This window comes from Piliocolobus tephrosceles, chromosome 21 (assembly GCF_002776525.5).
Source record: "Piliocolobus tephrosceles isolate RC106 chromosome 21, ASM277652v3, whole genome shotgun sequence".
NCBI lineage: Eukaryota > Metazoa > Chordata > Mammalia > Primates > Cercopithecidae > Piliocolobus > Piliocolobus tephrosceles.
Genome location: NC_045454.1, coordinates 52,014,628 through 52,029,911, shown reverse-complemented (window position 1 = coordinate 52,029,911; position 15,284 = coordinate 52,014,628). Strand labels below are relative to the sequence as shown.

Here is a 15,284-nt window from a genome sequence, read left to right as displayed (position 1 = left end):
AAAAAAAAAAAAAAAAAAAAAAAAAGAAAGAAACCCTGTCTTTACTAAAAATACAAAATTGGCCGGGCGCGGTGGCTCAAGCCTGTAATCCCAGCACTTTGGGAGGCTGAGATGGGCGGATCACGAGGTCAGGAGATCGAGACCATCCTGGCTAACACGGTGAAACCCCGTCTCTACTAAAAAAATACAAAAAACTAGCCGGGCAAGGTGGCGGGCGCCTGTAGTCCCAGCTACTCGGAAGGCTGAGGCAGGAGAATGGCGTGAACCCGAGAGGTGGAGCTTGCAGTGAGCTGAGATCCGGCCACTGCACTCCAGCCTGGATGACAGAGTAAGACTCCGTCTCAAAAAACAAAAAACAAAAAACAAAAAAATTAGCCGGGTGTGGTGGTGTGCACCTGTGATCCCAGCTACTCGGGAGGCTGAGGCAGGAGAACTGCTTGAACCCAGAGGTGGAGGTTGCAGTGGGCAAAGGTTATGCCACTGCACTCCAGCCTGGGGAACAGAGTGAGACTCTGTCTCAAAAAAAAAAAAAAAAAACCCAACACAAACACAACAAAAACAAGCCATGTCCCATGTGAGCTCTGTGCCTCAGCAGTCCCCTTTGCCTGGGACCCCCTTCCTCTACTCCCCATCTTGCTGGGACCCCTCCTCTTCTGCGTCAGGACCACAGCTCCACACCCACCAAGCTCCAAGCCCCGCACCCCCAGCCAAGGCCCGATGTTCTGAAGAGAGGCAGGCATGGGGGCTGCATCTCCCACAGAGGGAACAGGGGGAGGCATCCTCAGGTTGCCATGGAAACCATCACCTCAGCAACTCCAGGCAGGTGGCAGAGATAGGTGTGAGAGGCTCAGGACCAGATGGGGTGCCTGGGGCCAGCAGGCGCCTGCACAGACCCTCACTAGGGGGGTGAGTTCTGAGACCACGCCTCATTGGAAAAGTGGAACCAGGGGCCAGTAGGGGATCTCGCCTGAGGTCCCATGTGTGGTGTGCGGGAGGCCCCAGCGCTAAATGAGAACCTTCCAGACACTGTGCCCTCCCATCTTATCTCTGACTCTGCGAGGTCCCTCAAAGCCAGGCTTCATCACCTCCACCCCAGGCCCCGAAGATGTAGATGGAGGGGTGTCTGTGTCCAGCAGCCTGGTTGTGTCTGTGGTCCCCTGCGTGGGGCCAGATACGCAGGGAGCTTCTGGTGACTTCAAGGCAGGGTCCCACTGCCACCCTTGAGTTCGTAGCGTCCCCACTCCAGCCCCCTTCCCCACCTCCCCGCCAAGCCCCACTCTGAGGAACCAGGACCCTGGGACCCTGGCCACCTTCCCAGGTTGAGCTGCTGGCCAACTTGGGGTCTTGGGGGCCACTGGCGCTTACTGGCCGAGATGAGGTCCATGTACTGGCAGACGGCGTGCAGCAGGAGCCTCTCAAAGCTGTGGGAAACGGGCAGTGAGCACCGTGCAGGGGCCGCAGCCTGGGAGGGTCTGCCCACCTGGCCGCCCCCCTTACCTGTTGTCCAGCATGGCTGTGTACACGGCCTGGGGGGACACGGAGAAGAACCGAAGCAGCCGCTCCTCCCAGGTCTCCAGCGTTTCCTGGGGAGGGCGGTCCAGTGGTTAGGGCACTGCGGGGCCTTCGGGTGGGGGCCAGGGAGGTCCAGGCCCCCCAGGAGCCCACAGCGCTGGGCTCGAACATGACCTCTGATCCACCACGTAAGGCTGCTTAACTGTCTCTGAGGCCACCATGCCACCTCCTGCCTGTGCCTTCCGCGGAGAGAACTCCTACACACCCCGCAGTGCCCGCCTTCGTTGTCCCGCCCTCCTACCTAGCGCCCTGGTCCGGCTGCCTGTATACTGCCCTGTTTCCCCTGACACGACCTGCACCGGGTAAGAACCTGTGCCTGGGAAACGGGCCTTCAAAAAAGACCAGGCGAGTAGAAAGGCGAGGCCTGGCACTCCGGCACTCACCATGGGGATGCGGCTGCGCTTGAGGACGGCTCGCAGACGCCGGCTGATGCGCTGGAAGCACTCACGGGGCGTATAGGCGGGGTCCTCTGCAGGAGTGGGGGAATGGGGCAGTCCTGGGCCGCTGGTCCTGGCCCTGCCCACCTGCCAGACCACGCCCACCCGAGGAAGACCACGCCCATCTGTGCCTTGGCCTCTCCTGTCCACCAAACCACACCTTCACCGATACTGTGGCCCTACCCAGACAGCCAGCAGGCCCTACCCACACGAGGCCCTGACCCCAACCCATCCAGCTGGCCCTACCCTCACATGTATGTTTGCCCCAGCTATACATGAGGCCCCACCCACTCCAGGCCCACACAAACCAGCCAGCCCCATCCCCATCCATCTCCAGGCCCCACCCCTACCCACTGCCATCCAGATCCTGCCCCCGCATCCTGGCCACACCCACCCCATGTCCCCCCCCATCCATATCCTACGCCCCCATCCTGGCCCCACGCACCCCATTGCCCTGTCCCTATCCATACTCTGGCCCCACCCACACACTAGGTCCAACACATCCCAGGGGCCCCCGACATCCCATCCATATCCTGCCCCTCATCCCCGCCCCCCCCACCCCCCCAGGCCCCGCCCCTATCCATACTCTGGCCCCACCCACACACTATATCCAACCCACCCCAGGCCCCGCCCACACCCCATCCATATCCTGACCCCATCCCAGCCCCACCCACTCCAAGCCCCGCCCCATCCATGCCCTGGCCCCACCCACACACTAAGTCCAAACAACCCCAGGCCCCACCCGTATCCTGTCCCCCATCCCAGCCCCACCCACCCCAGGCCCCACCCCCATCCATGCCCTGGCCCCACCCACACACTAGGGACAACCCACTCCAGGCCACGCCCATACCCATCCATATCCTGCCCCCATCCCAACCCCACCCACCCAGGCCCCGCCCCATCCATGTCCTGGCCCAACCCACAACCGCCCCAGGCTGGCCCGCACCTCTCCTGCGGTCCTCTCCACGGCCAGGGCCTCTCCTCCGCGTCTTGCTCCTGCCCTCATCCTCCAGGTAGCGAAGAACCCGCTCCTGTTCCTCCCCGGAGCGGTTCATGAAATCGTTCCAGACCTGGAAGAGAGGCAGGGAGGCAGGCTTGCCATGAAACACCAAGCTGGGCTGACGGCTGACATCCCGGGGCAAATGGGCACGGAAGGCCGCCAAGCACGGGGACGTGCTCCTGCGGTCACCTTTGTCCACTCATGGGCTTGTGTTGGGCCCTGAGCTGAGCGCAGGGAAGCGGGGAGCCGGAATGGGCCCAGCTGTCTCGGGCTGGGGGGGATTGAGGTGAAACGTTCCCGCAATCGATGGAGGGTTCCCAAACGTGTTGGGCAGATGAATCCAGGAGCTCGAAGGTTCCAGGGGTGGGGTGGGGATTCTGGCCTGATCTGGGGACCCCGGAGACAGAGGGGCCTTCATTAGGAGACCAGAAGTGGGCGGGTGCTCCTGGAGGGAGAACGGGCACAGGCAATGGCCTGGACGTAGGAGAACCAACGAGAAGCTGCCGGGGGTCCCTGCGTGGAGGGAGCGAGGGGGTCGGGGGCCGCACCTCCATGTAGGTGGCATTGCTGCAGGCCTCGGCAAAGATGCCCGGTGATGCAGGGGGTGCCAAGTCCCCATCGTCCAGGCCAGGTGGGCCCCCGTCTGTCTCCAGCAGGGTCAGGAGGTACTGGGCTAGGTGGAAAAAGATGCTCTCTGGGCCGGGGTGGCATTTGGGACCTCCAGGCACCATGGGAACCCAATAACTAGCCTTCCTCTCTTTCTATCATCTCAGCCTCCCCACCTCCATGCTCCAGCTGTCTTCCCTAGAAGGTACAGAAACCAGCTAGAGTCCAGGTTCTGGCTTGTCAAACTCCTACATATCCTTTAAAGCCCCAGCTCCAATGCCCGGGGCACCCTACCACCCAGCCCTGATCCAAGAGTCCAGGGGGCACCTGTGTCTGGCTCTATTTCTACATGGTCCCCTGGCCTACAGCTGACACCTCTTTGGGTCCCCAGCCCTGCCCAGGCCCAGCTCATGGGAGGGGTATCAGATAACACCAACATGCATGCCATTCTACAAGGCCCAGGAGCCCCCAAGAGGCGCCTCCCGACCGCTGCTCACTGTTCTCCAGGCGCTGGAGGCTCTTCCGGCCCTTGGCCTTGGGCACAAGGTCTGAGTTCCGCACTGCCTGGTTGATGAAGTGCTGTTTCCGCCTGGAAGCCGAGAGTCTCTTCACCTGGGAGCTGGCTAGGGCAGGCAGACAGCCGGGAAGGGGCCTGTGGGCCGGGGCAGGGGTGGTCCTCAGGGCCAAGACCAGCCAGGATCTCCGAGAAGAGCCCTACCACAGCCATAGCCCGCTTGGTTTCTCCCAGCGATGGAGAGCTCACGCCTACGGTGTGTGGAGTCCTGAGCCCTTAAAATCCTATTTTGTTTCATCCTCACGTCACCCAGGAGGCAGACACAATTGTGGTGACAGGCCAGGTGGGGTGGCTCATGCCTGTGATCCCAGCACTGTGGGAGGTTGAGGCCGGTGGATCGCTTGAGCTCAGGAATTCAAGACCAACCTGAGCAACATAGCGAGACTGTGAACAAAAATAAGACTATTTTTTTTCTGTCTCTACAAAATAATAATAATAACAATTTAAAAATTAACCAGTGTGCAGTACATGCCGGTAGTCCCAGCTACTCGGACCTGAGGCAGGAGGATCACTTAAGTCTAGGAGGTCGAGGTTGGCATGATGGCACCACTGCACTCCAGCCTGGGCAACAGAGCAAGACTCTGTCCAAAAAAAAAAAAAAAAATTAGGTCAGGTACATTGGCTCATGCCTATAATCCCAACACTTTGGGAGGCCAAGGTGGGTGGATCACTTGAGGTCAGGAGTTCAAGACCAGCCTGGCCAACATGGTGAAACCCTGTCTCTACCAAAAAAAAAACAAAAATTAAGCAGGGGTGGTGGTGTGCGTCTGTAATCTCAGCTTACTCAGTAGGCTGAGGTGAGAGAATTGCTTGAACCCAGGAGGCGGAGGCTGTAGTGAGCTGAGATCACGCCACTGCACTCCAGCCTGGGCGACAGAATAAGACCCTGTCTCCAAAAAGAAAAAAACAAAACAAAAAAACCTGTGATGACAGATTAGTAAACTGAGGCTCAGAAAAGTGAAGACACTTGCCCAAAGTCACACAGCAGGTAAATGACCAAGAAAAACTGCCATCCACCCCCGACCCCAGTGTTGGAGGTGTTGGGTCTAAGCCAGCAAGGCCCACAGCCTTGGGATGTGAACTGCCTCCTTCAGAAACAGAGTCAAGACACTTGGTTTTATCCACATCCCCCACCCCCAGCAGCAGAGGAGCCAGAAAACAGCCCCAGAAGCTCCAGGTGATGCCTGGGCACCCCCACCTCTCCCTTAATGTCCCCCATCGCGGCGGCCAGGATGAGAGTGGGGCTGGAGCGGCCCCCCCCAGAGCTAATCGGCCTGGCCAGAGCAAATGGCATTAATTGTGGAGATGGATTAGCTGTCACAGCTGGGCCTCCCACGGAGGATCCAAGGGCCCAGCCACTCAGTGTGGGGGGATTAGGCGGCCACCCGGGAAGCGGGCGGTGGTTAGGGGGGCAGGGGGCGAGGCAGGCGAGCACAGCAGCCACCCAGCACCTGGGAAGCGGGCTGGGGGAAGGGCTCTTGGATGGGGACTTTTCTGGCAAGGAAAAACCACACAGGCTGGGCATGGGGACTCATGTAATCCCAGCACTTTGGGAGCCCAAGGTGGGTGGATCCCTAGAGCCTGGGCAGTTTGAGGCTGCAGTGAGCTGTGACTGCAATACCGCACTCCAGCCTGGACAACAGAGCAAGACCGTGCGTGTCCCAAGACAAACAGGCCGGGCGCGGTGGCTCACGCCTGTAATCCCAGCACTTTGGGAGGCCGAGGCGGGCGGATCACGAGGTCAGGAGATCGAGACCATGCTGGCTAACACGGTGAAACCTCATCTCATCTGAAAATACAAAAAAATTAGCCGGGCGTGGTGGCGGGCACCTGTAATCCCAGCTACATGGGAGGCTGAGGCAGGAGAATGGTGTGAACCTGGGAGGCGGAGCTTGCGGTGAGCCGAGATCGCACCACTGCACTCCAGCCTGGGCGACAGAGCCAGACTCCGTCTCAAAAAACAAACAAACAAACGAACAACCGTAACGCTTGCTTGGTCAGCCTCAGACCATAGGCTGCAGAGCTCCACTGGGCTCAGAAACCCCCACACCACAGGGCTGGCCATGGACTCCAGGGTCTGGGGGTACCAGGATGGGCTCCACCCTTATCTCCTAACTCCACCCCACCTGAAGCACATTCTGTTCCAACCCCACAGTGGCACCTCCTGGCTGCTGCTGCTTCCAAATCACCATTTCCAGTCCCTCCTCCGACCTTTGCACAGGCGGCCTGGGTTTGCTGGCTGGCTGTAACCCCCACCCCCCGCACTCACAGCCATGCCTGGCACACAGGAGACACTTAAAAAATAACCACCAAATCAATCCTTAGTAAAATTCCGTGATTCCAAGAGAGCCCACAGTCCAAAACCCCTAATAGCATCCACAGTTTCCAACACAAAAATTAAAAGCGACCCACCCCACCCCTGCAACCCCCAAAAGACTGGAAAACGCTTGGAAACTCCAGGCCAGTTGAGACAAGATCCCTCGAGGGAAGCCGGGCGAGGTGGCTCATGCCTGTAATCCCAGAGCTTTAGGAAGCCAAGGAGGAAGGATAGCTTGAGGCCAGGAGTTCAAGACTAGCCTGGGCAACACAGTGGTGCCCGCTACTCAGGAGGCTGAGGCGGGAGCATCACTTGAGCCCAGAAGGTGGAGGCTGCGGTAGGCTGAGATCGCACCACTGCACTCCAGCCTGGGTGACAGTGCAAGACTCTGTCTCAAAAAAAAAAAAAAATGCAGTCAAGGGGGTCAGAAATGAGATCAGTGCTTGCCAGGGTCCACACACATGTAAAGAGTCCTCAAGCCTTAAGTCTAGGCACTTTACAGACCAGCTGTTACATCTCAATCAAAAGTACACAAGCTGATTGGCCGGGCGTAGTAGCTCATGCCTGCGTTCCCAGCACTTTAGGAGGCCGAGGCAGGTGGATCAGTTGAGGTCAGGAGTTCGAGACCACCCTGGCCAACATGGTGAAACCCCATCTCTACTAAAAATACAAAAATGAGCCGGACGTGGTGGCACACACCTGTAATTCCAGTGACGCAGGAGGTTGAGGCAGGAGAATCGCTTGAACCTGGGAAGCAGAGGTTGCAGTGAGCCAAGACTGTGCCACTGCACTCCAGCCTGGTCAACAGAGCCAGAATTGGTCTCAAAAAAAAAAAAAAAAAGTAGGCTGGGCACAGTGGCTCACGCCTGTAATCCCAATACTTTTGGAAGCTGAGGGGCGCGGATCTCCTGAGGTGGGGAGTTCCAAACCAGCCTGACCGACATGAAGACACCTCATCTCTACTAAAAATACAAAAATTAGCCTGGTGTGATGGCGCGTGCCTGTAATCCCAGCTATTCAGGAGGCTGAGGCAGGAGAGAATCGCTTGAACCCGGGAGATGGAGGTTGCAGTGAGCCAAGATCATGCCATTGCACTCCGGCCTAGGCAACAAGAGTGAAACTCCATCTCAAAAAAAAAAAACATTTACCCAGTCATGGTGGCAGGCACCTGTAATCCTAGCTACTCGGGAGGCTGAGGCAGGAGAATCACTTGAACCTAGGAGGTGGAGGTTGCAGAGAGCTGAGATTGTGCCATTGCTCTCCAGCCTGGAAGACAGAGTGAGACTCTGTCTCAAAAAAAAAAAAAAAAAAAAAGTAAGCAAGCTGAGGAGACCCAGGGCTGTCTGACGTGGGAAGGGGACAGGCAGGTAAATAGCACAGTCTCCACAGACTGTGGCAAAAATCTATGAAAACTCATCAGAACGAAATCTCACACATGCACAAGTACCCACCAGTAGGGACCTGCAGGCAGAGGCACGGGTCACCCTTCGACCCTGGACCAGGTGATTAGAACTCACTAGCCCAGGCAAGCCTGGAAACTCAGAAACCGCCTCCTCGCCAGGCTATGGTGTTAGTGCAGGTCCTAGAATCTCAGCCCTGAGTGTGAACCCTGGCTACAAAGCTTCACCCTGACACCTTTTTTTGAGACAGAGTCTTGCTCCGTTGCCCAGGCTAGAGTGCAGTGGTGTGATCTCAGCTCACTGCAAGCTCCGCCTCCCAGGTTCACACCATTCTCCTGCCTCAGCCTCTTGAGTAGCTGGGACTACAGGCGCCCGCCACCTCGCCCGGCTAGTTTTTTGTATTTTTTAGTAGAGACGGGTTTCACCGGGTTAGCCAGGATGGTCTCGATCTCCTGACCTTGTGATCCACCCATCTCGGCCTCCCAAAGTGCTGGGATTACAGGCGTGAGCCACCGCACCTGGCAAAGTAATTTTTTTTTGAGACAGAATTTCTCTCTGTCACCCAGGCTGGAGTACAGTGGCGTGATCTTGGCTCACTGCAACCTCTGCCTCCCGTGTTCAACTGATTCTCCTGCCTCAGCCTCCCGAGCAGCTGGGATTACAGGCACCTGCCACCACGCCCAGCTAATCTTTGTATTTTTAGTAGAGACGGTGTTTCACCGTGTTAGCCAGGCTGGTCTCGAACTCCTGACCTCAGGTGATCCGCCTGCCTCAGCTTCCCAAAGTGCTGGGATTACAGGCGTCAGCCACCATGACTGGTCCACCCTGCAACCTTTAACCTCAGCCCCCTCTCAAAAAGTGGGAGCAAGCTGGTCTGGGAGAGGTACACAGAGCCAAAAGGGTCTGGGATGAATTCCCCTCATCTCAGCTGCCACTTGCTTGTTTTCCTCATATGATGGGGAACTCACCCCTCAGCCATGCCACACTGCTGTTGATGATAACAGTGTTCCTGGACTGAGTATTTTCCCCACGTTGGGCTCATTTCCTGTCACCTGCACTGTCCTCCGGAAGGCAAGTGGTATTACTTTGATGCTCATTATACAGATTTGGGTTTTTTTTGTTTTGTTTTGAGATGGAGTCTCGCTCTGTCACCCAGACTGGCGTGCCGTGGCACAATCTCAGCTCACTGCAACCTCCACCTCCCTGGTTCAACCGAGTCTCCTGCCTCAGCCTCCTGGGTAGCTGGGATTATAGCTGCCCACCATGACGCCTGGTTGATTTTTTATTTTGAGTAGAGACGGGGTTTCACCACGTTGGCCAGGCTGGTCTCGAACTCCTGACCTGGTGATCCGCCTGTCTCAGCCTCCCAAAGGGCTGGGATTACAGGCGTGAGCCACCACGCCCGGCCCCCATTCTACAGATTTGTCAACCGAGGCACAAAGTCGCTGCCCAAGCTCCCATTGCTGCAAAGAGGGCAGCTGGAGAAGGAGGTGGTGGACTATGTCCTCAGCACAGAGCACAGCAGCCAACAGGCACTTGATGGGAACACAGGGCCATGTGGAGCCAGCGTCTCTGAAGCTGGATCAGCCTGAAGCTGCCTCCCTGAGGCTGGAGCACTCCGTCCCATGCCCGAGATTCACCAACAGCCCCCCCTCCATGAGGCCCTGGGGCGGGCCTACATCTCCACCCCAGCAGCGGGACAGGGCCGATAACAGAAGTCACATCAGAGGGAAGCCCTCGGGGAAGTCAGAGGGGGCGGGGCTTGGTGACATAGCTCAAGCCCTCCCAGCAAGGGGCCTGGTATCACCCCATGTTACAGATGAAGGATCTGAGGCTTGGAGAGGTGGGGCTGTCCACCCCCCACCCCCCGTCACCATCCAGACAATGCAAGGAGCCGGATGTGAACCTGGGTCTGACCCAGAACCCCAGAACTACCCTGCTTCCCTCACCGCCCCTCATACCAAAGCCCCACAGACCTCTCCTCCAGGCCCCCAAAGACCTGCCTTGTCCTTCCCTTGCTCCAGCACAGCCCATGGCTGCCCCTAGGCCTAGCGTTGCACCACAAGGGCCTGCTCCTGTTTCAGTTCGAATCTGAGGGCTCACCACCCTCCCCTGGGCCTCTAGTGCTCAGCTGAGCACTGGAAATCGAGTCCCACCATCGGATGGAGCTGGCTGACTTCAACCAGTTTCCAGCAGGAAATTAAGAAACATCTTCAAGCTTGTCATCCCAGCACTTTGGGAGGCCGAGGCGGGTGGATTATTCGGTCAGGAGATGAAGACCATCCTGGCCAACATGGTGAAACCCTGTCTCTTCTAAAAATATGAAAATTGCCCGGTGCGGTGGCTCACGCCTATAATCCCAGCACTTTGGGAGGCTGAGGTGGGCGGATCATGAGGTCAGGAGATCAAGACCATCCTGGCTAACACGGTGAAACCCCATCTCTATGAAAAATACAAAAAATTAGCCGGGCACGGTGGCGGGTGCCTGTAGTCCCAGCTACTCAGGAGGCTGAGGCAGGAGAATGGCATGAACTCGGGAGGTGGAGCTTGCAGTGAGCCGAGATGGTGCCACTGCACTCCAGCCTGGGCGACAGGGCGAGACTCCAACTCAAAAAAAAAAAAAAAAAATTAGCGAAGAGTGGTGGTGCGTGCCTGTAGTCCCCACTACTTGGGAGGCTGAGGCAGGAGAATCACTTGAACCTGGGAGGTGGAGGTTGCAGCAAGCCGAGATCGCACCACTGCACTCCAGCCTGGGCAACAGAGCAAAACTCTGTCTCAAAATAACAAATCTGGCCTCTGGGGTAGACAGTGGGGACTGGGAGTCACCAACACTCCCTTCCAGGAATGGAAGGAACAGGCAGACCACATCAAAATCCCCAGGCCTGGCCAGGTGCCGTGGTTCACACTTCTAATCCCAGGACTTCGGGAGGCTGAGATGGGTGGATCACTTGAGGCCAAGAGTTCGAGACCAGCCTGGCCAACATAGTGAAACCCCTGTCTCTACTAAAAATCCAAAAAAAAAAAAAAAAAAATTATCCGGGCGTGGTGGTGGATGCCTGTGGTCCCAGCTACTCGGGAGACTGAGGCAGGAGAATCACCTGAACCCAGGAGGTGACGTCTGCAGTGAGCCGAGATCGTACCACTGCACTCCAGCCTGGGTGACAGAATGAGACCGTCTCAAAAAGAAAAAATCCCACGCCCAGCCACAGGCCCCTCGGCACAATGCCCCAAACTCAGGGAGCCCCGGTCTCTGCCTGATGCACCTGCTTATTCCATCCTCGGTTCTGTGTTCACCACCCCCAGGAACGGCCCCGCCCCCCACCTCGCCCAATCAGCCTTACCAGGAAGCTCTGGAAACCAACAGGCCCCAGCCTGTTTACTTCTTTGCTCCTTAATCACTGGTTCATTCGGCCCACAGAACAAGACAGGGTTCCCCCTCCACCCCCGTCCCTGCCCATGCCCAGCCTGCAGCAGCGCTCACTGCCTGTTTGTTGAATGAATAACTAGACTTCTGCTGACACACTTCCCGAGGGCTGCTTCCTCTGTTTCCCACGCCACTCGACAAGACCACTTTACAGACAGGGAAACTGAGGACCCGGCGGGGATATCTGAGGCTTCCTGGACCCTGAAGGCTCGAGGATGTGTGTCTACAGAGTGGGAGGCAGCCCGAGCCGAGGAGCTGCTGGGGTTTGGGGGAACAGGCCTCCTGGCCACTCCCAATTCTACTCCTTGCAGATTTTGAGAGGGCAATTTTTTTTTTTTTTTGCCCTCAGTCCCTTGGGCAAAAACACACCTTTCCCAGCACTGGCCCCTCCCCCGAGAACCCACAAGACAGAGCAAGAGAGGAACCCACTTGTCTACCAGGAAGTCAGGGCTCAGGGTGGAGGTGACTCAGCCTGGGGTGGGGCAGACTGGGGCGGTCCCCAGCAGTCTCCAACTCCCCACCAGGACACAGCTGGCAGGTAAACACCCAGCTACTGAGGCCTGAGAGCGGAAACATGAGTGTTTACATAGTTACACAAGAGTCACTACACCTGGGCTTTAAGAGGACCCAGGGTGCCGGGCGTGGTGGCTCACGCCTATAATCCCAGCACTTTAGGAGGCCAAGGCAGGTGGATCACCTGAGGTCATGAGTTTGAGACCAGCCTGGCCAACACAGTGAAATCTTGTGGCTGCTAAAATTAGCTGGGTGTGGTGGCACATGCCTGTAATCCCAGCTACTCAGGAGGGCGAGGCAGGAGAATCCCTTGAACCTGGGAGGCAAAGGTTGCAGTGAGCGGAGATCGTGCCACTGCGCTCCAGCCTGGGCGACAGAGCAAGACCCACCCCCACAAAAAAAACAGAAGACACAGGAAGAGCCCATTTTGAGGGTAAATGCCCACTCCAGGTGGTTCAAGGCCCCCTTAGAAGAGACATTACGTGGGTGCTGTGGCTCATGCCTGTAATCCCAGCACTTTGTGAGGCCAATTGAGTCCAGGAGTTCTAGACCAGCCTGGGCAACATAGTGAGACCCTCGTCTCTGCAACAAATAAAAAAATTAGCCAGGCTGGGCACACTGGCTCACGCCTGTAATCCTAGCACTTTGGAAGGCTGAGGCGGGTGGATCACCTGAGGTCGGGAGTTCAAGACCAGCCTGACCAACATGGAGAAATAGCTGGGTGTGGTGGCACATGCCTGTAATCCCAGCTACTAGGGAGGCTGAGGGAGGAGAATTGCTTGAACCCAGGAGGTGGAGGTTGCAGTGGGCCGAGATTGCGCCATTGCACTCTAGCCTGGGCAACAAAAGAAAAACTCTGTATCAAAAAAAAAAAAGCCAGGCATGGTGGTGCACACCTGTGGTCCTAGCTACTCGGGAGACTGGGGCAGGAGGATTGCCTGAGCTCGAAGGTGAAGGATGGAGTGAGCGGTGATCAAACCACTGCAGTCCAGCCTTGGTGACAGAGTGAGATAATACTCTATCACCTATCACCAATAATACTAGGCCGGGTGCAGTGGCTCACGCCTGTAATCCCAGCACTTTGGGAGGCCAAAGCGGGCAGATCATGAGGTCAAGAGATCAAGACCATCCTGGCTAACACGGTGAAACCCCATCTCTACTAAAAATACAAAAAAATTCGCCAAGTGTGGTGGCGGGCGGCTGTAGTCCCAGCTACTCGGGAGGCTGAGGCAGGAGAATGGCGTGAACCCGGGAGGCAGAGCTTGCAGTGAGCCGAAATTGCACCGCTGCACTCCAGTTTGGGCGACAGAGTGAGACTCTGGCTCAAAAAACAAACAAACAAATAAATAAATACAAATAATACTAAAGGCCAGGCGCCATGGCTCACGCCTGTAATCCGAAAACTTTGGGAGGCCGAGGCAGGCAGATCCTGAGGTCAGGAGATCAAGACCATCCTGGCCAACATGATGAAACCCTGTCTCTACTAAAAATACAAAAATTAGCTGGGTGTGGTGGCGGGTGCCTATAGTCCCAGCTACTTGGGAGGCTGAGGCAAGAGAATCACTTGAACCCGGGAGGTGGAGGTTGCAGTGAGCTGAGACTGCCCCCACTGCACTCCAGCCTGGGCGACAGAGCGAGCCTCCGTCTCAAAATATTACTACTACTAATATAATGAATAAAACATTAACGATAATTAGTAATGAGACCATGGACACTCCCATTTGCTGGGCCTGCCCCAGTGCTAGCTCGGTAACCCCCACCACTCGGAGAAGAGGCCCCACTTACTATCCCATTTTACAGAAGGGGAAACTGAGGCACAGGAGAGTTAACCTGCCCAGGTGGCGCCCTCCGCACACGGAGGAGGCAGGAACGCAACACGCGCTGCCTCCTCGCCCCCCACCAACGCGGACCCCAGGGGTGCACCCTGGGTCCCTGGGTCTCTGTGTGGGCCGGGATGACACACGGGTGACCCCCGCACAGACAGCCCCGCTTCCAGGTCCCCCCCGAAGGACGGGCGGGCTCCTGCTTGCCAGGTTTTAACCCACAAGGGTTGTGGGGATTTACCCAAAGGAGAACAAGGAGCCGGGTCTGCCCGGAAAGGCAGGGGGCGCAGACAAGCCCAGAGGGCAAGTGGGGCCAGCACCAGGCTGGAGCGCATGGGTGAACCCCGACCCGCGGACAGGGGCCCACGACCCTCTGGCGGGAGGCTCCGTCGCTGGCACCTCGGGGGCCCGGGGAATGGGGGCGCGGCCCGGGATGGGGGGGAGGGCGGACCGGGGAGTTAGGGAGTTGACCGGGGAGTCAGAGGATGGACCCAGGAGTGAGGACGTGGACCAGGGGAGTGAGGGGGGCAGACCCGGGGGGGGGGGGGGCGGACCCGGGACTTGGGGAGGTGGACCGGGGAGTGGGGCTCGGACCGGGGAGTGGGGGGCGGAACGGGTAAGTGGGCACGCGGACCCGGGTCCCCTACCCCGGCGAGCCCCCGGCACGCCAAGAGGGCGTCCCCGTTGGGTAACAATGAAGACCCCCCCCCAGCCTGGGGGTCCACAGCGGGAAGCCCCGGAAGGGGAGCGAGGGGAACGAGGGGAAGGAAGGGGAGGGAGGGGAGGCGGGGAGAGGATCGCAGGGAAGGGAGCCCAGCCCCGCTGCACCCGCCGCGCCCCGACCGCCCGCGCTCACAGCAGCCGCCGCCCGCCCGCGGTGCCCTCCGCCGCCTCCGGGCCGCACTCGGGGTTCTCCAGCGCGACCATAACTCGCACGCTGTTGCTACCGCCGCCGCCGCCCGGCAGGGCCTTCCCCGGACCGTGCAGGAAGTGACGGGCGCCCGGGGGCGGGCAGGGGCGGGGCGTGGGGCTGCGCGGCGGGGCGGGGCCTCCACCTCCCGGCTGTCGGGAACGAACGCGGAAACCCAGGCGCGCGGGAAGGGGGTCCAGCCCTGGGGGGACGCACAGGGAGCCTGAGGCCGGAGGCGGGGCCCGGCCACGATTCCTACACCCAGAAATCTAGCTCCGGGGGGGACGGACACCTAGGCGAGGAGTCGAAAACTCAACCACAACACCTGCGTCCCGAACCTGGGCTGCGGACTGAGCCAGGAATCCAGCCCAGGGAGGCGAGGAGACACGGACGGGGTACCTGAGGCCTGGGTAGTGGCGAGGGAGGGGACGTCCTTTTTGGTGGCAGAGGATAGCGGAAATCAACACTGTCCGAGCCTTCTTCCACCTGCCCCTCCCAGTCCTGGAGCCTCGGCTGGGCAACCCCTTCCCCTGCTTAGCCTCGGTTTACTCTTCTCTAAAATTAGGCCTGGTGGCCGAGTGAGGGCTCACGCCTGTAATCCCAGCACTTTGGGAGGCCAAGGCCGGTAGATCACTTGAGTCCAGGTGTCTGAGGCCAGCTTGGGCAACATGGTGAAAACCCATCTTTAAAATAAAAAGAAAGAAAGAG

At 58.3% G+C, this 15,284-nt stretch overlaps 1 protein-coding gene across 9 annotated transcripts in view; it reads right to left on the bottom strand.

Annotated features, from left to right (window-relative positions):
• The window catches only part of R3HDM4 (R3H domain containing 4), a 16,508-nt gene extending 1,828 nt beyond the window's left edge, over positions 1–14,680 (bottom strand). Inside the window, exons 1-9 of one of the 9 annotated variants that reach the window (XM_026457306.2) lie at positions 14,523–14,673; positions 7,206–7,253; positions 4,113–4,267; positions 3,558–3,682; positions 3,199–3,396; positions 2,956–3,079; positions 1,956–2,151; positions 1,498–1,583; positions 1,311–1,421 (exon numbers count right to left, since the gene is read on the bottom strand). In XM_026457306.2, coding sequence (XP_026313091.1) covers positions 1,311–1,421; positions 1,498–1,583; positions 1,956–2,151; positions 2,956–3,079; positions 3,199–3,396; positions 3,558–3,682; positions 4,113–4,267; positions 7,206–7,253; positions 14,523–14,593 — 1,114 coding nt within the window. In that variant the 5' untranslated portion in view covers positions 14,594–14,673. Of the gene's footprint in view, positions 1–1,310; positions 1,422–1,497; positions 1,584–1,955; positions 2,152–2,955; positions 3,080–3,198; positions 3,397–3,557; positions 3,683–4,112; positions 4,268–7,205; positions 7,254–14,522 lie in introns of all 9 variants that reach the window. The other 8 variants (XM_026457307.1, XM_026457309.2, XM_026457308.1 and 5 more) reach the window with 8 other exon arrangements.
• Positions 14,681–15,284: the final 604 nt, after the last annotated feature.